The sequence below is a fragment of the Cucumis sativus genome, chromosome 3, assembly GCF_000004075.3.
Source record: "Cucumis sativus cultivar 9930 chromosome 3, Cucumber_9930_V3, whole genome shotgun sequence".
Taxonomy (NCBI): domain Eukaryota; kingdom Viridiplantae; phylum Streptophyta; class Magnoliopsida; order Cucurbitales; family Cucurbitaceae; genus Cucumis; species Cucumis sativus.
In genome coordinates, this window is record NC_026657.2 from 30,952,704 (window position 1) to 30,976,600 (window position 23,897).

The window sequence follows — 23,897 nt, forward strand, 5'->3', positions numbered from 1 at the left end:
AGAAGATATATACTCAATTACATTAATTGTTGGTTTAAGAAAATTTTATTATAAAAATAAAATTGACAAATTATTTTAAAAAACGCTGAGTGACAAAATCCGTAGTTCATAATACTCTCTCTCTCTCTCTCTCTCTTTTTATTGATTTTCCTAAAAAACAATTATTTTGAATTTGTTAAAACCAAGATTTTCACTGAAAATAGCTATGGTCAAAACCATTCATCTTTAAAATGTCTGTAGAATATTTTGACTTTAGAAGAATATAACTCTTAAAAATTGGTTTTTGAATAGTTAGTTGAATGGTAATTATTTTATTTTTAATGTTTAATATTAAACGCTACATTGATTTTAAATTTAATCTTTCTAGTACAATTGGTATTTGGTAATAAGTAAATTCAAATCATCGTGTGATTGCACTTACATGCAAAGTTAAAAAATTGATCCACAAATGTTTTGCCAATTTGTTAAATAATAATACTGCACTATACCTTAAAAGTGTTAATAAATAAATTTCATTTTCATCAAAATTAACAATTTCACTAACTAGATTTACTTAATAAATGTGTTGTTCTAATTTGTAAAGTTAAGTTGTTTACATTATATCAGGTCAATTAATTTAAGAAGGCTCCAGATAATAAGTTTCAAAACAACCAAACAAGTTTTTATTAAAAGAATACAATTTTTATAAATAAAATTCCCAAAAACCGAAGGTTAAAAGATTATATTATAGATAAAATTAAAATATGATAGAGACCTATTCAATGGACAAAAGGAAAAGGTTCAAAAATCTAACCAAAGCTGTTAAAATATAGACTTATAGAATCCATCCTCCAAAGTGCAAAGCCAAATATTAGAAAATCAACAAATCCAATCTAACCAAAACTCTGTTTCAATTCCAATTTCAGAAGATTTCTCGTACTGAGAAATTCAAACAGAAGCATTGTTCATTCACGTTCAAGTATGAATATGTAAGACCCCCAATTATCCATACTTATAGGAGGAAGGGTAGAAAAGTAACTGCACAGGGAATTATTATGGAGAAATGATTGGAAGGACGTTCTGAGTGGTAGGGCCCACTGGGCTGAGGAATATGTGAGTCTATAAATAGGATTATTAGGTTGGAGTAGCTAGGGTATTTTTATCTTTTAGGAGGTAGGGCTACAGCAGCCACCAGGGTCTCTTAAAACCAAGAGGCTGGTATGATCTTTTCTGCATTTTTCCTTGTTGTTTCTTGTTATTTCTTTTCATCTTGTGAATCTGGATCATTTGGCTTTATATATAAATAAAGTAAACCAGAGTACCGCCTCTGTTTAAGCCATTTATACAGTCCTTTCGGTCTAAATTATTGTTAGTATCCTAACAGAATAGTGAATACATAAAAGGATGTGAGACATGTGAATTTGGAAGACCCTCAATCTCATATTTGTTATAAAAAGAGAAGCCAGTCAAATGCCAAGTGTTTATGAATTTAGAATTAGAACATTTTATGAGATTGAAAGCTTCTTTTCCCCTGCTCTTTCTACGACCAACTAACACGGAAAATTTTCGTTTCCTTCCTTCTGTCATGAAACACATAACGTGGTTTTTATTGCTGCATACAGGGTCAAGATACAATGACGAGTGTGTCCAAAGTTAATAACTGAAAAGCTTTAGTCTTTAACTGATGCCCGCAGTATTTTCACATCATGGATGGGTCTGTATCAGAACAAAACACAATTGAATTAGTCTCAACTCACTTCTGCTAATAATAGAAACTACTGTTCCTTCTAAATTACAGCTTTTATCAAAATGTAGGCTCGAATACTATAATCAAAGCATGGTTTTTCTTTACCTCAAACCAAGCCTTTACTTTCTTGATGCAAGAGACTCATTGACAAAATGATGATGAGAAGCGGACACCAAAGTGTAGTATATAAGATGAGTTGGAAATACTTTAATGGGACGAAGTAGCTTCTTAGAAAGTATCATTTTTCAAATTCACACCATTTTTTAGAAAAGGTTTAATGAAACTATTGACTTGATAGGAAGTAATATAGGTAAAAGGAATAAAATTGGATATCTAAACGACTAAAGATAAAATTCAAAGAGAATCCATCAGCTCTCGACACTATGGTATGACAGGAAGATCAAAGATGGTACCATAATTCAAAAATCAACTGGCTTCAATTATACATTGAAGAAAAATGCATAAACCTAAGGAAGTCTATAACATTTTGAGTTTGAAAATCAACCTTTCTAATAAGTTTTTCATGTAGCATTGATGTTGAAGAGTCTATTCTCAAGAAGCAATCTACAAGAATCGGACGTATTCTACAGAGCTAGCCCCAGAATTATCCCGAGATACCTTAAGAGGAAAAGTTCTTCCTAATGATTTCTAGATGCATGTAAATGAGAGAATTTTGAACAAACTGTTGAAACAATAAAATATGATGATGATCCCAAAGGATGGAAAATTTACTTTGAAGTAGCTCATTCCAGCCAATATCACTAGATATTTAAGTGTTGAATGATCTCCATTTTACTACAGAGTTGGAGGAAAGTTTCTCTTCCTACACAGCAAGGAGAATTTAAACTTGATAATCTAAAGTATCAGAAACTAACTTATCTCTGAGTGGAGTTGGAGATTTCGTTATGAACTCATAGTTTTATGGCAGAGATCAGCGTTCACAAGCTGGGATGCATCAAAATGGGTTGGTTTCTAAAAGACATGTAAGTTGATAGTGTAGAAAGAAGCCCCCGTGGGTTTTAGTTTCTGAATGTACTCGGGTGGATTAGTTTTATTAAATATTAATTGGAAGTGGAGATGTCTCTAGAATTCCCTATTCAGAAAACAGATGGGTGGGAGACACCAGATCTAGGACTTGATAAAGATGGCGATCAAGGTAGAAAATACCACAATTTAACCTTTTTTAGACGGGTATGGAATAAAGAGCTTGAAGAGTGATTACCTCTTTAATATTTGCTTTCAATTGTATCATTGAATAATCTCGTTTGACACTTAAATTGAAATCATTTAACCGACTTTTTCTAATTTATTTTTAAAAAAAGGTTCAACATGGTCTCTAATGTTCCTAATTGAATCCCTTTGGATCATGTACCCTTTTACTACTTCTCCTTTTTTCAGAGTGGCAATTGTTTCTAATTTGAAAACGATGTTTCTCTTTGGTCTGCAATGTCGAACATTTCAGTGATTGCTAATTAATAAGCTTTACTGATCTAGAGTCAACAGGATTCCAGTTTTCTTTAATCGAAGTACCAAAAATACAAAAATATAGCAAAAGAGAAGGCACCATACCTATCATTGTTATCAGTTTGTACACTGCCAAGCCTTTTGATAATTTCCATTCCCCTACAAACTCTTCCAAAGATGGAGTGCTTTCCTGTACAAGGAGAGGAATGAATTGAAGAAATATTATTCAACGTTCAAAGAAAAATGTGGATGAATTAAAATTTGCACCATTTCCTCTTTAATTTTATTGGCGTAACTTTAACATAGTGCAATGACAGCTAGAAGAGTGCTTACCATCTAAAGATGGGCAAGGAGCAAGAGTGATAAAGAATTGGCTTCCATTTGTATCAGGACCAGCATTTGCCATAGATAGAATACCAGCTCCAGTATGCTTCAACTCTGGTTTTATTTCATCCTCAAACTTCTTGCTGATACACATCAACGTTTTAAAAAAGAAAAAAAAAAATCAATTACTAAAAACATTGCAATGAAAATTTGAAGGACATCAGAATTGAATTCAAGCACTTAGCCATGTGAAGGCAGCAAGAGAACCACGTGATAAAATGAAGAACAAATTTTTAAAACTATAACTATTAACAGAAAATCAAATAACACATACCCATAAATAGACTCCCCACCCCGTCCAGTTCCTGTGGGATCTCCACCTTGCACAATAAAATCCTACACGGAATGTCCAAAACCCCATTGAGTAAAAGACTGCAGCACCTTCAAAAGATCAACCTCCAGCTAAACAACTGCAACTAATAAAATAGGGACAAACCTTAATAATCCGGTGGAATTTGACATTGTCATAATAACCTCGCCGGGAAAGCTCGATGAAGTTTCTACATGTTCTCGGTGCGTGTTTGAAGTAAAGCTATAATCATACATCAACAACACAAGATTATGTGAGTTCAGTTAATTTCTCTCTAAGGTCATAGTTTAGCACAAAAGGAAAAACGGGTTCTACAAACAAGGAACAAGAAAGAGTAAAGCTCAATTCGAACTTAACGGAGCAAGAAGTTAAACGAAACAAACAAAGAAGACGAAGGATTGAAGAAAGGAGGATAGAAGGAGTTACCTCGACAGTGAAAGAACCCATGGAAGTCTCCAGAGTTACCTCCGGCGGCCCTCCTTCGGCGCTTGCCCACATCGTCGCTTCACAAAAAAAATCACAGAAACTTTCGCGCGAGGGGGAAAGGAAGAAGAAAAGATGGAACGAAATGGGCTGTTTGCTTATTGGGCTTGGAATGGGCTTTTTGCTTGTTGGCTTTTATTCAAAATTTTGATTACTTTAAATTTATGTAAAATTTAAACTTCTATTGTGATTTAGAAGTTTCAATTTTGTTTATATTGTTTTAAAAGTTTTATTCAAGGGGTGTTTGTATTTTATATTTCCAAAAATTTCCAATCCACTCTTTTGTTAAGAATTAATTTGTTTTCTTTAAATATTTTTTTTTAAAAAATAAAAGATTACGATAAGATCTTGGTGAGACGGTACACTTTAAATTATATTTTTTCTTAATTTAAAAATTCACAAATCTTCTTGTATATATATAATTTATTCTTAAGATGTCATAAACAATTACTGCCCAGATAAATAACTATGAAAGAATAAAAGGTGAACAATCCGTTCATTTTTTATTCAATGCTACTGAATTGATTGTGATCAATTTAGTGAAGGTTCAAACTAATCGTTACCATGAAAAAGTATAAATTGATAGTAGATCGTTTTATTTAAATTCGTTTAAGTCTTTGTATTTTTCTTTTTTGAATGTTGATTTAGATTTTTCTCAAATATATATCAACTTAACCCTTTCTCATCTCCAACTAATCACATTCGATTTGATTTTTTGATCTATTATGCTTCGTCTTAATAATTAACAATGATATAGACAAAGCATTCCTACCCACGTCTAAGTTTAGAAATTAAATTCTCAAGTAGGGTATGGTAAAGTTAATAGTGTAACACGGCTTAATAGTAGTCGGATATTGATGTAAATTAAATCCGCAAGTGGATACTTTACTAACATTCTAATTTTAACCTTCAAATTTTGTTCTTTGTATGAAAATTTACAACTTTGCTAAATGAGACCGATTAGACTTCCGGAACCTCCGAATGGATCATTCGGCGTGCCGGAGATTTTTGACGGCCGGATCTACGGTGTCATTAGGAGGGCCATCGTGATCGGAAATGGCTTCCCCGGCGCCGAGAATCAGTGTCTCGGTTTGGTCCGAGCTCTCGGCCTTTCAGGTCGGCATTCTCTTTACGTGAGTATATTGTTGTTTCCGGAAATTACTTGTATAAACTATGCCTTCACCAAGTCAAAATTTTGGTCGTCATTCATTTCCCAAATCAAGTTTGATCATAACAGCCCAGTTAATTCAATCAATTTCAGAGTTCTATGGGGTCTTGTCGTATGCTATATCTATTGTAGTCACTCTACTATATGTAATTTGCTTTCACTTTCTGAGATATTTGATGGAAATTGTATGGAAGACACATTAGTGAATGCATATCAAAAGTTGGGTTGGATTTGCAAGCTTTTGAAACGTTTAGCTTTATTTAAACTATTCATTGACTGTAATTGGGCAATGTTTGTTTTTGCAGCGGGTTATGAGGCCAAGGGGAGGGACCAATACGTGGCTTCATTGGCTCCCAGTTTCTGTCCACAAGAAACTGGACTCTTTTTTCAAACAGATTTTCGGTGATTCTAGCAGAAAAGTTGAAGGGAAGAATGGAATGCCTCTGATGACCAAGAAAACAGGTAATACTTTCTAATTATTCACAACTCACTTTGAGATTACGTTGAGAGCTGGTTAGAATGTGAACTGCTCATAAAAATGATTGTTCGAAAGTGAAGTTGATATAAGGGTCAGTACCATAGTTAGCCTCGATATAAGTACGTGTAGTTATTGGAAGCTCCCTTGGGTAACCATTTGGGATTTGAGATATTTGGTTTAGGGTTTTTGAAAATTCTATTTGTTTTTTCACAATTCTTTACATTTATCTCAATTTCAATTAAAAGGCTTGATTCACAAAACTCCCTATTTGTCCCGAAGACCTAAAATCTCTAATAAATAATTAACCAACATTTGTATTCATGTAACAAGAGAAAGGTTTCCCATTCCTTAGCTGGAAAATATGTGGCAAATTTAAGATACATATGAACGAATTCATTTTTATTACAAGAAACTAAAGCAATCAGATTTTGAAAGGTAATCCTGATGGAATTGGTATTTGCAGGCTTATCAGACATTTTAGAAGCTGATGCCAAACAAATTGCAAAAGAGGCACGTGAAACATTTGATATGTATGTTCTGTTTGTTTTTCGAAATGGCTTGTTAGGAAATTTGTGGGATATCATACATTTCATGTAGATCAGTAGATGACCTCTAGAGGTTTTGAACCCTTCACATGTTGGTAGATCCAACATCATTACCACCATGTCTAACTCTTGAGGTTATGGCTACTTTTCCTCTAATAAAAATTTTACCCTGTTATCATATATATATAGATTGATAATATGGGATATATTCTCGGTAGAGTGGTTTTATTCAATTGAATGTTATTGATTAGCTCAGGCTAAGAAAAGAAGAGAGACTTAATATTGTAATAGTTATGATGTATGCATCCTGTACTGATAGGCCTGATTCTTTCAATTATATTTCCAATTCTCCAAGAGAATTCTAGTTACAAGATGATACTTCCTTGTTGCCCTCTCCCCCCAAAGTACAGGGTATTTAAAGAAACAAAATAACAAAACCATAACAAACTCCAGCCCCATAACTAACTAGTACTCCCAAGGGCCTTACTGAAACGTTTTATATCACTTACTTCCTCCTTTCTATTGCCCACGAGTATGCACCTTTAAACCCGAGACCTTATCAAGTACTTTGTATACTTTGTGACGGTGGTGGGCTTTGTTAAATTTTTTTAGAGTAAGCTACTAAATTTCAGAGCCAATTCCTGATCATATTTTTATGGCTGTCATCTAATTATTTTACTTCACTTCATGTGCCAATCTATCATTTTTCATTGTTAGGGATGGTCCATTGCTTGTAATCGCATCTGGCAGAGATACAATTTCGGTTGCTAGCTCAATAAAAAGGTTTGCTCCAGAAAATGTTTTTGTTGTCCAGGTGAAACCCTTTTTTCTGTGTAATCCTCCTTAAAAATGATTGCTATCAGTGGACTAAAGTTGTTGAGATTGTCATGTCTGAGATTTTATCTTTGTATATATGGACTCTTATTCTGTGTATTGTTTTTAATTATTAATCAGTTTCTTAAGATTTTCTAACAGCTGGCTCTACTGGTTTCTTGCAATGTATTGATTCAGATTCAACATCCGAGGTCCCGGTTAGATAGATTTGATTTGGTAATTACTCCTCGTCATGACTATTACCCTTTAACACCTCATGCACGACAACAGATTCCTTGGTTGCTTCGCCGGTGGATTACTCCTCGTGAACCTCCGGGAAAAAATGTGGTAGGTATCTAACCTCTGCATATTTTCTTCATGCTATAGACCACTGAAAAGCAATGAGGGTTATTAATTGTTGCATTTGTTCATCATTTTGGAACCTTAATCCATAGGTTCTTACTGTTGGAGCTCTTCATCAGGCTGATTTTGCTGCACTTAGGACTGCGGCCTCTGCATGGCATAATGAATTGGCTTCTCTACCAAAACCACTCCTTGTGGTTAATATTGGAGGCCCATCAAGTAATTATTTACCTCTGGTTCTAGAAAATATGAAATTGGTATTGACCAATGGCATGTGCAAATCTTGCTTGGAATCTCTTTATTTTGTGTGATTTTGTTTCCTTTTCAAATCTAAATTGTTTTTGCATTAATATTATTCTCACCTACCCTACTTTTGATAGATTGGCCCTACCGTGCATCTATGTGATCTATACAGGCAATTGTCGCTATGGCGTCGATCTTGCAAAGCAATTAGCTTCTATGCTGCAAAACGTTCTTTGGAGCTGTGGAAGTGTTAGGATCTCATTTTCACGCCGGACCCCGGAGAAGGTGCACATTGATAGCTGATCACTTGAATCTATTTATATTGGATTTAATAATCATATCTCCGGGTATATGATGCTAGGTATCCAAAATCTTGGTAGAAGAATTCAAAACCCATCCTAAAGTCTACATTTGGGATGGTGAAGGTATCTCAGTCCTTGTTTTTCAGAAAACATATATGATTATTAATATATATCATAGAAGCTTGCCTAAGATTTTTATTAATATGGTCTTGCATAGGACCAAATCCGCATCTTGGGCATCTAGCATGGGCTGATGCTTTTGTAATAACAGCTGACTCTGTAAGTATGTTGAGTGAGGCTTGCAGCACTGGGTATGTTTGAAGTACAAGTTGCATTCTTGGAACTAATATGGTTCATAACACTATTTACATTGAAGCTCTTGTTTGATGTTTTTGTAATTTTGAAAGGAAACCCGTCTATGTGATTGGAAGTGACCGGTGCACGTGGAAGTTTGCAGATTTCCAAAAGTCCCTCGCTGAACGAGGAGTGGTCAGGCCATTCACTGGTAAAGAAGATGTAAGTCCAGTTATCTTTCTTATATTTTCAGGATTCATGCATTGAACTTCAGTCTTGATACAATACAACTTCATCTATTTGTTACTAAGTTTCCTATGAGATGACTTTAGTTTATATTCTTAAAACTCCCATCCTCGTATTATTTTTATTTACGAAGCCCAAAATGTTAAATCTTCAGTATCGAATTGAAGACTTGTTCTGTTACCTGAATTACCCTCGAAAACTTAGCCGATATGTTAGGCTTATGTATTTTCTTAACAAATATGCACTTTTCACAATCCAGTGGTCATTTTGATCATTAATATACTTACACATTGCAGAAGAAACCTTTTTTCTGATAGATTGATCTCTCGACTGACAGATATCGGAAAGTTGGAGCTACTCTTCCCTCAACGACACTGCAGAGGCTGCAAATCGGATAAATTTGGCACTTGCTGCACGTGGGTGGAGAATTCTTACATCAACTAAATGAAACTAAGGTCTACTTAACTGAGTTCTCCATACCTGCCTTGAATTTTTTCCATCTCCGGGCAGTTTTTTATGCATTCATTCATTTGATTGCTGACTCCCTTGTTCGGGTTCTTGTATCATCCCTGGGGAATCTGAAATAAACACAGCTACATAAAGTTGTCTACAGGATAATTAGCAATTGTATTGCTGAAATTTTCGTGTGGTGAGTTATTGTTCTTAGCTTGCTTATTCTAATAAACAATGTACCTTAGTTCTAGAACTAGCTTAACATCTTTGTCGTCATTGCAACTTAATGAGCTCATTAGATAATAAGATTTAGACTGTTTTGCAATATTAAATTAAATATACGCTGTTTGAAAATTTTATTCAAACCAACTCGAATTGGGATTTTGGTCTGGCTCTATATTTTAATCAAACTCATCCTTACCCATCGCCACCAGTAAAATTTAATTATTCTTTTGTTAAAGCATTTGGTGGGAATGTGTTTAATGCATGATCATCACATATATTCAAGATCAAACCTTGTGAGTTTAGTTGAGATTGACATTCGTAGATCTAAGTTTATTTATTAAATGATTCGTAAGAAATTAACAACAATACCTAAGAAAGGGTATTTTTATGCAAAGGAGGCAGGGACTAAAGCATAATACTTAAAATTAGTCGAGGGCCAAAGTGAAAAATGCTTAAATAAAAACCTGGAAACCTACCAAACATGGATTATTATTATCAAGCAGGAATTGGTGGCTTCATCAACTACTTTGCATGAAGAAAAAGAGAAATGAATTGCTTTTCAAACATTTTATTATGCAAAAGATCTTTAATGTGAGTGATCAGAATAAGTTTGTTTGGAAGACTTTGGAGTTGGTTGATTCTATAGCATGGCTGGATAAGAGAATAAATATATGCCTGTGGTTTAGTTGATTGAATAAATAGATTTAAAGGACTTGGTGATTTATTTAAAACAAATACTTGTATAGGTTGTTAAATCAATTAAATTGTTTAAACCAACAAAATTATTTGTCAATCGGTTTGTTTGACTTGATTATTAGCCAATTTGACAAATCATTTATTTTACCGTGACTCAATGCCAAGATTTAAAGGTTAATTGAATATAACATAATTGATAGACATATAATTAACCAACGAATTAGAGGTTTAAATCTCTTTCACACTCACGTATTAGATCGATATTCAACTTGATGACAAATTAGTTAATGGATGAAATTTCAACCCTACATTCAAATTTAATTAGCCTTTTCTTTAAATAAATAAAAGTGGAAAAGTCTCCTAATTATACTCCACTAATTGAGCTAACCTCAAAAAACATTATATAGTATAAACATAATTGAGCTTAATTAAATTAAACATTATTATCAATAACATTTTTTGTACAAATTTAGATGTTGTAATAATTTAATCTAACATATAGAAAATTTTCAGGCTGGCCATGCATGCAACCACATATCTCCAATAATAATTCCACCTGCTCTATTATGGTAAAAGGAAACATATAATAATAAAACACACTTTTAAGTCAAAACAAATAAAGAACCTTCTAATTAACTTTGCATTTTCCAACAACTCCCCCAAGTTTCTTCAGTTTGCTCCATTATTATTTCTCACATTATTAATTCCTTAAAAATAGTTACACTTTTTCTTCAACCAACCTCTTATCATATCCTCCTAATTCCTCCATTTATAGCCTCATTCCGAAGCTTCCATTCCTCACCATTACACAAAACCCATCTAATTATTCAAACAATTTTTCTCTCTTTGGACTTTTCCTTCTTTAATTTCCAATATGAAGAACTCCGGCGATTCCACTGTCATCGACGTGCCCCCAACTGCTGCCAGCAGCAAAAAGAAAGCTGTTGTTTCCACAGCTGCTCCCGGGCAAGCCAGTGGAGGGGTCAAGCGGGGGCTCTCCATATTCGACTTCGTCCTCAGGCTTGGCGCTTTGGGCGCTGCTTTGGGAGCCGCGGCGGCCATGGGAACAAGTGATGAAACACTCCCTTTCTTCACTCAGTTCTTCCAGTTTGAAGCTAGCTATGATGATCTCCCCACTTTTCAGTGAGTAACTTTTTATATATAGTACAACTAGAATTTGGCTTATTGTTTGAAAATTTTAATTTTGTCCCTATAATTTATTTTATAATCATTACTATCGACCTATGAAGCTGAAGTCAAATTTGAGATTGTTTAACTCTTTGAAAAAAGTTAGTTGTTGTGTAATGTAATATACTGGTACCATCAATAGTTCTTGGAGTTTATGATAATAATACCATTTTTATTGTATGATAGGTATGATTGTAGGTCAGGAATATAAATTAAGACTTCGGTTGGATTTTTAGGATGGATTATAACTTTTGAATTCATAATGATAATAAAGATGTGATTTTGATGTAGATTCTTCCTCATAGCAATGGGAATTGTAGCAGGCTACCTGGCTCTCTCGTTACCATTCTCGATCGTTTGCATTGTCCGCCCACGCGCAGTCGGACTCCGACTGCTTCTTCTCATCCTCGACACCGTATAACTCCCATCAAATTCAATTTCATTAACATTATTCTATAATTAATTTAACCACTTTCAATGGATAAAATTCGATATAAGTTTAAAGTTCACTGTATATTTATATACACACATTATCTGCAGGTGGTTCTCACATTGGCCACGTCAGCAGCAGCCGCCGCCGCCGCCATAGTGTACCTGGCTCACGACGGCAACACCAGCACCAACTGGCTGGCCATCTGCGACCAGTTCGACGATTTCTGCCAGAAAGTTAGCGGTGCGGTGATCGGCGCTTTCATTGCTGCCCTTCTGATGATGTTCCTCGTCTTGTTATCTGCTTTTGGCATCAGAAACACTCACTAAACGCCGCCGGCGGGGGTGACGGACGTTCATCAGTCCGATCTTTGTGTTAAATATTTCGTATTGAATGTCCTTTGTGTTGTAATTTTACCCTTTTCCCCTCTCTCTCTGTCTTGGTTTGGTTGGTCATGGAAAATTTGGTTAAATATTAAAACTGTAATTTTTGTGCTTATTACGTTTATAATACCAATGTTTGAAATATTGGAAAAACCACGAGTGTAATACTTCAACTTTCAAAATTAAAGATTAAGTCTCCAAACTTATCTAAATTCTAAAATTAAAAATTGATGGAAAATTTTAGCACCTTAAAACATAGGAATATTTCATTATTTCCTCTCTAAGAAAGTTTAATTAGTCTTTTTAGTACAAATTGCTCTTGCATTCAGGTGGTATTAATTAACTAAAATGGTAATTTAACCAAACTTTATTTTTGTCACGTAACGATGGCCGATTCGGTGTTAGTGTTCCAATTAAATTCCGGGCTTCACAATTTGGGCTCGGCCCGTAATTGGGTTTTCAATCTTTTGTACGACTACTCATCGCCGTCCCTAAAACGAACGTCTGCCGTTTTTTCCCCCGCTCTCTCAACTCTAAGATGAACGCATAGCATCACCCTGATACTACTACCATGGAGGCGATCAGAAAAGCGATGGCAATAACCTCCAACCGTCGTGTTCTTCCCTCTCTATTTCCTCCGCCGTCTCGGCTCGTCTCTTATAGAGGCATAGCTACGAAGCTTTTTGTTGGTGGTAAACTCAAAATTCCTCCTCTCTACTAACTGCTCTGTTCATTTTCCAATTCATTATATATCTACTTACCGTTTCAGTCTACGTTTTATAATTGATCTTACACTTTTTGTTGCGTTTTTTACTATGCTGATTAACTGTGTATGTTTGACTAAGGTGTCTGCGATTACTGGCGTTAAGTTTCTTGAAGTATAAACTTTGTTTTAATCTTACTAAGTGAAAGTACGACTGTCTGAATGTGAGCTACTGAGTTAATTTACTTCAGGAAACCACGATTATGGAAAATTCTGGAAAAATCGTCCCCTAGGAGTGAAGTGTGGCATGTCTTCAATGCTTTTACTCAAATAGTTACTTCCTGACTATCTTTATCTACGTCTTTATCATTTTCTTTAACAATTGTGCCCAACCTGAAATGCGACTTGCTGTGTACATACAGCATCCATGATCATTTTAAAGCCATATTTGACTTCGAATTTGTGTTTAGGACCTTAGGTGCGGTTTCCACATCCTTACCTGAATAAGATCTTTTACTTCGGTTGAACTACTATGCCTACGAGTTTCTAAGGTAGCTTTCCAGGGGCAATAGGCTTCTTCAGCGGGTTTTGAAGGAATGGTCTTTTCCTTGATGTCTTCCTAGTGAATCTTTGCTTGTGCTCTGGCCCTATGGGAACGTAATGAACATTAGGAAAGTGGGTGGAGGGAGTTGAGAGAGGAGGCATTTTTTGGAAGAGAGTAAAATAATTAAGGAATTTTACGATAGTGAACTTGGAATTTTCTGGTTCTTGATGTCTAAGAGGGGTTCTAAGGATGCTCTTGAGGAGTAAGGTTTGACCCATTTTAATGATTCTATTTAAGGATTTATAAAAAACATTTACCTTTCATTCTTAAAAATTTGTTTTTATTTTTATTTGTAATTTTCTCTCTAGGGTTCTTATATTATTGGCTCTTCATTTCTGCTTGTGTTTTTGTACGATGACGATCCTGGTTTTAATCTTTCACTTAACCTGATGGAAATTAGTTATTCTTGGAGAAACATAAGACAGTCGTGGATTCGTCGAGGGCAATGGTCCATTTGCTAAGAGCCTTTTGTTTTCTGGTCCTGAAAATGGAAGAGAACATGTTTCTTCCTGAAGTTTCAATTGATAATTTCTTCCTTAGTCTCCAAATTTATCTCAATAATTTATTGGAAGCTTTAGTATTGACATTCTTGTGTCAGAGAATGTGCTTCCTAATTCCTATCAAAATAAAACATTATTGGGTGGTTATAGACATTTCCCCACTAAGATACCTCTTTCTAGTTTGCTACAATTTCTTCATAAACTATCGTGGCTTGTTTCCTTATTCCACGTACCCGAATTCCCTAAATCTTTGTGCAATGGAATCGGAAGACCTACTTTGCTTGCCATTTCTCATTGTACTTGATCACTATAACTGGCCATAAATCCCCCAAAAGAACTACCAGGGTAGAAGCTCTCTTAAACTCTCATGAGAAAAGAAGCTATAGAGACCTAGAATTCATATGCAGTTGTAGCTTTACAAATCTAGGATGTACAAGGTTCTTAACCTTAACCTTGGTTATGATAACTGCTTGTGTGTTCTTGTTCTGGCGCACGGCCACATCAACTTAATTCTGTAACAGGGTTGTGAATTTTGAGAAAGAGCCAATATTTATCTCACTTTCATTGTTAATCTTTGATCTCAAGTATCTTTACATTTCTGGAAGATTTTTGCATGTCACCTTAATTAATAGAATTATTTACTATTCTCGAAAAAGTACAGAATCATTTGTCTACGAAAATTCTCTTTTGATTTTCGCCCTTGATTTTATCAGTCAATTCATATGGCAATACTTTATTCCACATTGGAAACTCTCTTTCTGGAATATTTTGCAACAGGACTCTCATATTACACTACGGACAAGGGACTGTCAGAAGCCTTTTCCCAATACGGTCAGGTTATTGAAGGTGACTTCCATTGACATACTTTAGCTTTCATGTCTAACCATGGCAATTTAGTTTCATGGAGCATAACACAATCTTCTCAACTCCAGCTACAGTTGTGATGGACAGAGTCTCTGATAAGTCAAAGGGATTCGGATTTGTCACCTTTGCATCCTTAGACGAAGCGCACACGGCACTGTCAGAGATGAACGGAAAGGTCTGCAAGTTTCACTATCTCATGCCTTCTACACTTTTAAGAAATTAAGTCTAATGGTTGTTTCCTGCAGCCTTTGAACGGAAGAGTTATTTTTGTGAACTATGCAAAACCAACAACCTCTTCTCGTGGTGCAATTCCTATAGCGAGAGGACCCCCTGAGGAGAAAACTGATAAATGATTGCTAAAAAGTTCACTTTCTGTCATTTATCAAAAAGAAATTAGCTGAAAAGAAGAGAACAATCATTGAAGCTGCGCGTAGAAAGTGTGATTCAAACATGTCTTTTCAAGAATTTGGTTCATGTCAGAGACGTGTTTAAAGCTTCGGGAAAAAGAGGTCAGCTTGCTGGAATTTTTAAAAATATTTATAATTTTCTTCTTATTGGTTAAGTAGTACTCTATTAAGTATGGTTAAACTGATGTCCAGACATTTGTCCATATATTTTCTAAGTTTGCTGATTGCCATATAGTGATAATAATATTTCTTTTTACAGCAATTAGACTCACGGTTAAAAATAAGGTATAAATCTGATTTTTATTTTCGATCTTAGTCAATTTCGATGACTTATCTTAATAGTTCTTGAACTTACAAGACAATTTTGGTCCATCTATTTATTTTTTTCGTCTAATGTCTACTACTTTCTGTCTTTATTCAGCATGTGTAGTCATAATGCCTCCTCACAATCAACCCTTTAATACACATATTCAAAATTATTATTCGATTAAAAAACTGAATAGAAACTTGTAAGTTTAGAGACTTTATTAGAGCTTGGAAAGTTGGGAAGCTGAGTTTAGGAATTAAAGTCTTTAGATTAGGAAATTATCCTTTAGAATAGTCCATATTCCATCTCCATGTGACTTCACATGAGAAAGGGATGGAACAATTTCCTTTGTTTACAATCTTTTGAGCTTGATGGGAAGGAAAAGAGAATGTAACTAATTACTCACGCAATCGCTGAGGGAAGGCGAGAGAGTTGCTAGCTATCACATGTAGTTGTGAGAGATAAGACATAGGTTAGTGTAAGCCAGAAATTTTCTATTACTACGGGGAGTATCATCTGTTTGATACACATTATAAATACGGTGAGGTGTGGTTTGTTTCATAGTTTTTTTTTCATCTGAATTTCTTAAACAAATATTTAATTAAAAATTTAAATGGTAAAATAGCTAAAAATATTTATAAATTCTAGCAAAATTTCAGATTCTATTCCGTGTCATCTTTGTTAGAGTCTAAAATTTTGTTTTATTCTCTAAATTTTATTGGTTCGTTTTGTTATATTTAAAAATACTCATAAATTTAATATTTTAAAAATACACAGTATTATTGTCCAGAAAATTTTAAATCCTAGTTGTGAGAGATGAACTGTAAAAATATGATATCATTAGTTAATGAGTTAATATAAATATAGTAGTTCAAGTATAGAAAAGCTCGAGTGTGGGATGTTTTAACGGTACATAAATTTGAGAAACATGATTGCCTTCACATTTAGTTTCTCTTTTCTTATTTTGACATAAATTAGACTATAGAGGTAATTCTTGAACTTTAAATTTGAGTCTATTTATTCAAATGCAGCTTCAATAATAGCTAGTAAGTTTACTATCTTTTACAACTATGCCTATTTTGCTTTTTCATCTCATGTAGTGACTGATTTAGATTTTATTGTTTAAGGGGTTTTATTTAAAATTTTATAAAAATTACTTGTAAGTAATTAAAAAGGATTGGAAATAAATTGAAGCATTAAAGTAATCATACTAATACATCACAGAATCATAATTGTGTTCGGTGACAATTCTAGAAATCTTATATCTTGAATGTATGCCATCACATTAGTATTCTATCTTTTATAAACGAATTAGTAAATTTAAAAACATAAAATTCAAAACTGTTAGATAATTTTTTTAAAGAATTCAAATAGATTTAGATGTTTGTTATTGATAAAATTAATGATGAAAATGCATTAGATACAAGATGTTATGGATTTTTCAGATACAAAAACTTCAATAATTCAGTATAACGATGATTGGGCTTCTATTTTAGAACGAAAGACTTGATCTCCATGTCTTTTGTTATATCTAGTCAATGAACATGTTGATATTCTTTTTCTTCTTTTTCTTTCACTCTTCTTTTTGAAAGGAAATTTTGTAGACAGTTTAAATAGACTAAGTCTTATTTAAAATAGTTGGAAATTTTAATTATTTCCACTAAAGTTGGACTTTGACTTTGAATTAGCGCAATGAGCAATGTGTATTTGTTTATCTATTTATTTTATTTTTAACAATGCTATTTCTTAAAAGTTAGGTAATACTTAACATCTTCATTAATAATAATAACAAGTAAGACACAACATAGTTTATTACATTATTTAAAGTTAAATCATCATAGCATCCATCGTATAGTGAACGTGACTTTGCATTCATCTTTCTAAGTTATCATATTATAGTTTGTCAAAGTGAGTAATATTCCACCAACTACTATATAAATGTATTGGAAATTATGAGACTTGATACTAAATATTTACAATTCACTTGTTGAACTAAAAATACAACTCGTAAAAATTTTGGCTTAAATTGATGATGCTATCTTATTTTATAGCTTTTAAATATCACGTATCAACCAATATCAATGTCACGAATTTTAATACTTGTATATATCGTAAGTATTAAGAGATATTTTATTTATTGTTATAAAAATATTTATTAGCATGTTAACTATTGAATTAGGTTCATAATCTAACCATAAACTACTATCTTTTTGGAAATAACTTGTATTGTTTATGTAGCCAATTAAAAGTAGCCCTAACCGGTATTATCATATATATCATGACAAAAGAAAAAGAGTAAATATCATCGTTGTTTTTTTCTTTTCTATTGGAGTTTACTTTTAGTTTTGTTCATCTAAACAAAAAACAAAGACACAAAGTAGCAAAGCCAAAAAACCCAAAAGCCAAACACATCATATCTAAAGTCCCTTCTCTTCTGACCTTCATTTCCTTCCTTTCCCTTTTTTTCTCCATAAATTCATTCAACCTTTTTCTCCCTTTTCTTCCCTTTTTACCCTCCATTGCTCTCTCCAAAATTACCAGACTATCCTTCCCGTCTAAAAAAGTTCCATCCATGTCTTCCACCTGCAAATTCACTTCCCTCACTTGCAAATTCCCTCCCTCCCATCCTCCACAAGTCACCGCAATCCCACACTTCACCCACTCCGCCGCCGTTCCCTTTTCCCCACCCAACACCGTCCCGAATTCCACGTGCACCTCCCCGCTCAGCCAGTGCTGCTCCACCTTCACTGCCCTGTAACTCGACAGATTCATCGCTCTCCTTCCCGCACCGTCGATCACGATCCAGCTTAAAGTCAAATCCTCCCCTAGCTCCCGGCAAGCATTTCCCTCGCCAATCGGAAATTTAATCGGTGTCGGAACTACATCCTTTGGGTCGAGCATATCGATTCGAAACGGAGAACAACGGAACCATCCGGAAACGGTCTCTGTTTCTACCACTTTGCTGAAAATCATCTCTCCACGGTAGTAGATGTCGACGGCGGAGATTAGTTCCGGTGGTAGGTGGCGACGGTGGCAGTATGTCGCCGGCGATGTAGGAGATGAGGTGGAAGTTTCAGAATGATTAGAGCCGCGAGGGAGGGAATCGGAGAAGAAAGATCGAGGACCGTCGGGAAATTCCGAAATCAGAGCGTGAAGGCGTGGCGTGGTGGTCGACGGCCACGTGGAATGACAGATAGCCGACCATAGTTTTGGCTCGGCAGTGAGGCGGTGGAGTTCTGAGGAAGTGCAGGCGGCGGAGGCGAGTGCCGGGCCGTCGAGACGAGTCAAGATGTGAGTTCGGAGAATATCGGGATGGATGTCGGAAATAGAGGTGGAAGCAGCGTCGACATCGGCGGAAGGAAACGCCAAGGGGGAAAAGGTTTGATTGGGCATCGGAGCACTTGAAATCCCAACGGTATAAGTTGGGATTTTGTTGAAATTTATGGGATTTTGATTTTACATTTTCGAGGGAAAAAGTGAGATGTTTATATACACAAAAATACCTTTGAGAGGAACAAAAATAAAAAAAACCGCAATTTGATCATTTTTTATTGAAAAATTTTAATAAAACAAATAATATATTGTCCATCAACACGTGTCCATATATTCATCAAATGCATTTAAATATTCAATTATAGATGTTATTAATGTTGATGCTTATTTCTTCATTTTTTTTTACTATAACTATTTTAATCAAACAACTATTTCTATTTAATTATGTTGTAAAAAGTAAGGATTTTCATTGCAGGTAAGACATGTGAAAATCAATTAATTAAACGCCAAATCATCTCTTTTAACTAAATATGGAGTTTTCAATCTTCAATCTTAAAAAATAAAATAAAAAATTAGTACTAAGTAATGTATCTTAATGAAAGTATTAGTACTAAGTAATATATCTTAATGAAAGTATATGTTTTTTAAATATTGTGTTGGAATATTAAATTTTACCGAATTAATATATATTTTTAAGTGAACCTAAATTTGAGTAGAATGTAAAATATGTGGACAAAAATAAACATAATCATACTATATTTAAAGATGTGAAAAAAAAACGTATTTGTGTAGATTGCATTTGAATATATAATTAATTAGATTTCAAACTAAAAGTTTTTACTATACCAATTATTAAATAGCCTTCTTAAATTATGTATTATCTATTTCTTTTTGTATTATGATATATACACACATGTGATAATAGTAAATAACAGTTACGATGATAATAGATATATTTATCATACTAACAAATTATAAACCTCTTGACTAATTCTTTAATACTCTTACATGGTTTAAAAAATAAAAAGTAATTCTTTATCTTTTAAATTTCAGGTTTGTCAAAATATGATATCTTTTAAAAGTGTGTGCCAAAAGATAATGTCTTTCCAATAAAATATATATTCTAATGATTGGAAAATAAAGAATTATTGCAAATAGTGATTACATACTATATAGTTATTTCTTGTGTCTAAATACAATAAACCCTTTCTAATGATTCTAAAAGTTGTGTATAAATTAATTTTAAACTTAATGTTGTAGAACCTACTCGATTTGTATGTCTACAACACACAAAACAATTGTCTAAATTATACTTTTAACACTTACATGCTAATAAATTAAACATTTGAACTCATTCTAAAATTTATTAGATATGGACGTTATTCTTAAATAAAATAGTCAGTTTGTCTAAATAAGCAAACTTTAAAGTAAATAGAGATATTTAAATACTAATTAAAGAGATCAGTAGAATGTTTAGGGGATTATTAACCTAATATTATACACCTAATTTCCACAGAGGTGGAAAACCAAACCTAATAACCAATTAATGTTTGATTATTACATATATCAGTTTGTAGGAATTAATATTTATGTGTATATATATTTGAGTACGAAATTAATATATTTTTTTTTCAAGAAATTTGTCAACTTTTTTTTTTATAAAATGTTATACTTCGTAGAAATTTTTTGTTTTTTTTTTTTTTTTTCTTTCTATTTTTGGATTTTTTATAATAAAAATTAGGGACATTTTCATAAGTAATAACAAAAAAATAGTAAAATTCATCTAACTCTTTATAGTTTATTGGATAATTTTGCTATATTTAATTTGTAAACAATTTTTTTTTTTTTTTTTGCTATTCATTACAAATTTTAAAAAAATAAAAATTATTAATGATAAAAAAAGAAAGTTGACAACGATTAAAGAAAGAACTTTTATTCTATTTATTCAAAATGTTATATATAAGTTTAGATGTTTTAGGAAATCATAATAATCACATTGAAGATTTTAAAGCTACAAAGTTCTTTTTTTCTTTAGAGTGTAAAAAAAGAAACCTAAAGTGATTGTTAAACTAATTAAAAAATAAAAACTAAATAGATTAAAATAAAACACATGTGTTAATCCATTTTATTAAAAAAATGGGTAGAGTATAATTGTATTTTGAAAGAGAGGAAAATGAAGTGGTTTGTAGACCTAATTAAATAATGTGAATTTAAAATGAATGTGATATTTCTAGCCATCTTCCTATTACTAATAAAGTAATATATATATAGTTATAAAGATGTAGTTGTGGAGGCCATTTTCCCCCTTAAATGATACACAAACAAAAGGTTGTTGAGTCCATTTAAATACCTAATAATTAAAGAATAATGTCTACCTTCAATTCTACACGAATTAATTTTATAAAGTTTGTGTATTTAATTTATATTTCTTTTATAAATTCTGTGTATTTAATTTATATTTCTTTTCTGGTTAAAACTTCAATATTACTATATATATTTTACAATTATTTCATATATTTTGATAAATGATAATAATTTTCACGTAAAAATAAATAAATACGTGTACTAAATGCACATATAAAAATAGGTTTTGTGTAAACACCGTTTAATATTCAAACCTAATTCACTATTTTTCATGCACTAAAAACTGACTTGCTTTTTACTATTCATTTTCCTGTATCATTAATTTTTAAAATTAAACTTGCTTGGCTAATTAAGTTTACTCGAACTTATAATGAATAACCTCACTATGTATAATAGTTAGTGGTTGAATCTTAAATAAAATTCATGTCATTATTTTTTTAGTTTGCTTCAATTATTTCATCACATCCATCTTTCTCAAAATAAAATGGTCGATAACTTAATTCATTGAAATACTTGCTTATGTCAATAATCAAATTCTCAAAATTGTTTTGTTGTTCCTTTTAAATATTATTTTCTTTTAATAAAATAAATAATTGAGTCACTTGACTATATATTAATTTTGTAAATAGATTATCTAAAGATTCTTTTTTTTTATTACAAGCATGAATCATTTAATAACAACAATAATACCAACATCAATAATTTTACAATCATAAATGTAAACGATAGAGGTTTGTAGTGAGATTATTATATGTCCAACAAATCTTATAACTATTTTGAATACTATAATTAAATATATAGATACCATAAAAGTTAGGTTTCGATCATTTTCGATTGCTTCATCACTACTCCACCAACCATATCTTTTTCAATATACTTTAAAAAAATTCCCTCACATCCATTTTCAAACTTACACACATTTCTTTAGTATAATAATCTTAATTGAAATCCCCACTTAATTAACTATCATAAAACTTTTTTTTCCACTACAATATTGTTTTCACATCAAATGGATTAACTGTATCTTGCATTTTCTTTTAAAATGTTGACTATTGAGTTAAATAGTTTGTGAGTTTTTAAAAAATTTAAATTACACACTCTAATTATTTGGGGAAAAGAAAATTGGCCCAATATGTTAAAAATACAATAGGTTAACTAATTGAGATAGGTACAAGTTGAAATATATATATTGTTTGGGTAGCCTATATATCCTATAAATTTTATATAAAAATAATTAAAATTTGAAGATAGAATAGGCAAAACTAAAATAGTTAATATCTAAAACACTACATCCTATTATAATTAAAACTAAAACAATTTCTTATAAAGGATTATAACAACTTAGGACTGTAATCCAAAAAGGTTATTGAAAATTAATTAAGTTTATAATTTTACTTGATTGCGTAGTAAATTCACAAGTAAGAACATAGTTTTAAATATTTTCATCACACTGTTATTAAAATAAATCTAACCTAAAATGATTATTGATTACACATATTATTAAAAGTTAAAGTTGTCAATTTGACGGAAGAAAATTCCATTACACTAATTTGCAAAAAGTTAATTCCACCATAATTAGATAGATAATGACCCATTATATACCGTACTGGGTTTGGTCTTTCAATTAAGTGTATGCTTATGAAATTGAATTAACCACTCATCATCTAACTGAGACCACATAGTTATATATTATTTCTCATTGTCAATAAAATCTAACATTGAATTCCCAATCCACGCTTCAAAAAGTTTGTGGTTGAATAAATACGTGTACCATATCAATTACAAGATATTTAATAATCAATCAACTAAGAATTGAATTAATAACATTGTATAGAAAGTTTATCTCGAGTAATTAAGTGAAATCGCATATTATTTAGTCTATTCATCAATCAACAACACGAACTTGTTCGTGTATGTTTTTCCATAATATCCTCATGATAGAGAAACAATTGGGAAGAAAGGGGTGAATGTTACACAGTTTTTTTTTCAAAATTGAAGCTATGATATGATAACCCTTGCCTAATAGTATTTTATTTTTTAAGAAAGGTTTGATTTAATTTATTACTAAATAATTTAAACTTGTACCAATATTTTGCATATAGTTTGAACTTGTTGCTATCTATAAAAATTTCTCTTATTATTATACCATTATTTGAAAAAAATTAATAATATTTAGCCAATGAAACTCTGCCACGCGGAGAGTCTGAGATATTTATAATTTGTCACCCTATTGGATAGAGAAAATTGTCAAAATGTCTTAAATTAATATACTTTATTCATGCCATTTTTTAAGAGAAAACTTAGGTGCTATTTGCGTAATATATTTTAAAAAATACTTTATTTGAAAAAATATAATTTGGTATTATATAATAATTACGTCTACTTTTAATTTGTACTTTTTTTTTAAGAGGAAAACGTCAATTTCATATGGATATATTAAAGTGATCAGTTGATAATTAATATTATCTACGATAATGACATAACCTTTTGTTGTTTTTCTCCTCAAGCCACGTCATTCTAACAGTTCTCATGTTATTCAGAATTTATTACTCTCCTCCGCCCACGTCATTATTAAGACTCAAATTACTATTCTACCCCCAAAAGTCATCCTTTATTTTTCTTTACCACACTGCATTTCTCTTTCTTCTATGTTCAATCCTTATTTGATTAAATTATAGATA

General features: G+C 32.3%; 5 protein-coding genes and 1 long non-coding RNA gene across 11 annotated transcripts; 4 read left to right on the forward strand and 2 right to left on the reverse strand.

Annotated features, from left to right (window-relative positions):
- Window positions 1-809: 809 nt before the first annotated feature.
- LOC116402476 lies at window positions 810-1,609 on the forward strand. The gene is made up of 2 exons (XR_004214868.1): window positions 810-968; window positions 1,369-1,609. It is a non-coding gene; the product is annotated as an uncharacterized LOC116402476 (long non-coding RNA).
- LOC101222111 (peptidyl-prolyl cis-trans isomerase CYP18-2) lies at window positions 1,369-4,468 on the reverse strand. The gene is made up of 6 exons (XM_004149145.3): window positions 4,311-4,468; window positions 4,011-4,106; window positions 3,849-3,910; window positions 3,524-3,657; window positions 3,296-3,380; window positions 1,369-1,695 (listed from the first exon to the last, which is right to left on the reverse strand). The coding sequence occupies exons 1-6, from the start codon at window positions 4,380-4,382 to the stop codon at window positions 1,650-1,652; spliced, it is 495 nt and encodes a 164-aa protein (XP_004149193.1). The 5' UTR covers window positions 4,383-4,468; the 3' UTR covers window positions 1,369-1,649.
- Window positions 4,469-5,265: 797 nt separating this feature from the next.
- LOC101221875 (mitochondrial fission protein ELM1) lies at window positions 5,266-9,609 on the forward strand. Of its 6 annotated transcripts, none has more exons than XR_004214853.1 (11): window positions 5,266-5,500; window positions 5,841-5,997; window positions 6,477-6,543; window positions 7,276-7,372; window positions 7,570-7,719; window positions 7,827-7,953; window positions 8,150-8,262; window positions 8,339-8,402; window positions 8,497-8,558; window positions 8,687-8,795; window positions 9,116-9,246. XR_004214853.1 is itself a non-coding variant. In XM_031881635.1 (11 exons), exons 1-11 carry the CDS (start codon window positions 5,318-5,320, stop codon window positions 9,131-9,133), a joined length of 1,179 nt encoding a protein of 392 aa, XP_031737495.1. In that variant the 5' UTR covers window positions 5,267-5,317; the 3' UTR covers window positions 9,134-9,246. The 6 variants fall into 6 exon arrangements, 4 of the variants coding, with proteins under 4 accessions (XP_031737495.1, XP_031737494.1, XP_004149192.1 ...); XM_031881635.1 differs by having other exon boundaries at window positions 5,267-5,500; window positions 8,497-8,590; XR_004214852.1 differs by having other exon boundaries at window positions 5,268-5,500; window positions 9,157-9,609.
- Window positions 9,610-10,965: 1,356 nt separating this feature from the next.
- LOC101221646 (casparian strip membrane protein 2) lies at window positions 10,966-12,396 on the forward strand. Its single transcript, XM_004149143.3, has 3 exons — window positions 10,966-11,336; window positions 11,673-11,796; window positions 11,922-12,396. The coding sequence occupies exons 1-3, from the start codon at window positions 11,068-11,070 to the stop codon at window positions 12,138-12,140; spliced, it is 612 nt and encodes a 203-aa protein (XP_004149191.1). The 5' UTR covers window positions 10,966-11,067; the 3' UTR covers window positions 12,141-12,396.
- Window positions 12,397-12,671: 275 nt separating this feature from the next.
- On the forward strand, window positions 12,672-15,592 carry LOC101221406 (small RNA-binding protein 11, chloroplastic). The gene is made up of 4 exons (XM_004149142.3): window positions 12,672-12,886; window positions 14,779-14,847; window positions 14,934-15,040; window positions 15,111-15,592. Exons 1-4 carry the CDS (start codon window positions 12,766-12,768, stop codon window positions 15,216-15,218), a joined length of 405 nt encoding a protein of 134 aa, XP_004149190.1. The 5' UTR covers window positions 12,672-12,765; the 3' UTR covers window positions 15,219-15,592.
- A 2,194-nt stretch (window positions 15,593-17,786) lies between these two features.
- On the reverse strand, window positions 17,787-19,166 carry LOC101208175 (probable F-box protein At2g36090). Its single transcript, XM_004149170.3, has one exon. The coding sequence runs from the start codon at window positions 18,970-18,972 to the stop codon at window positions 17,929-17,931; it is 1,044 nt and encodes a 347-aa protein (XP_004149218.1). The 5' UTR covers window positions 18,973-19,166; the 3' UTR covers window positions 17,787-17,928.
- Window positions 19,167-23,897: the final 4,731 nt, after the last annotated feature.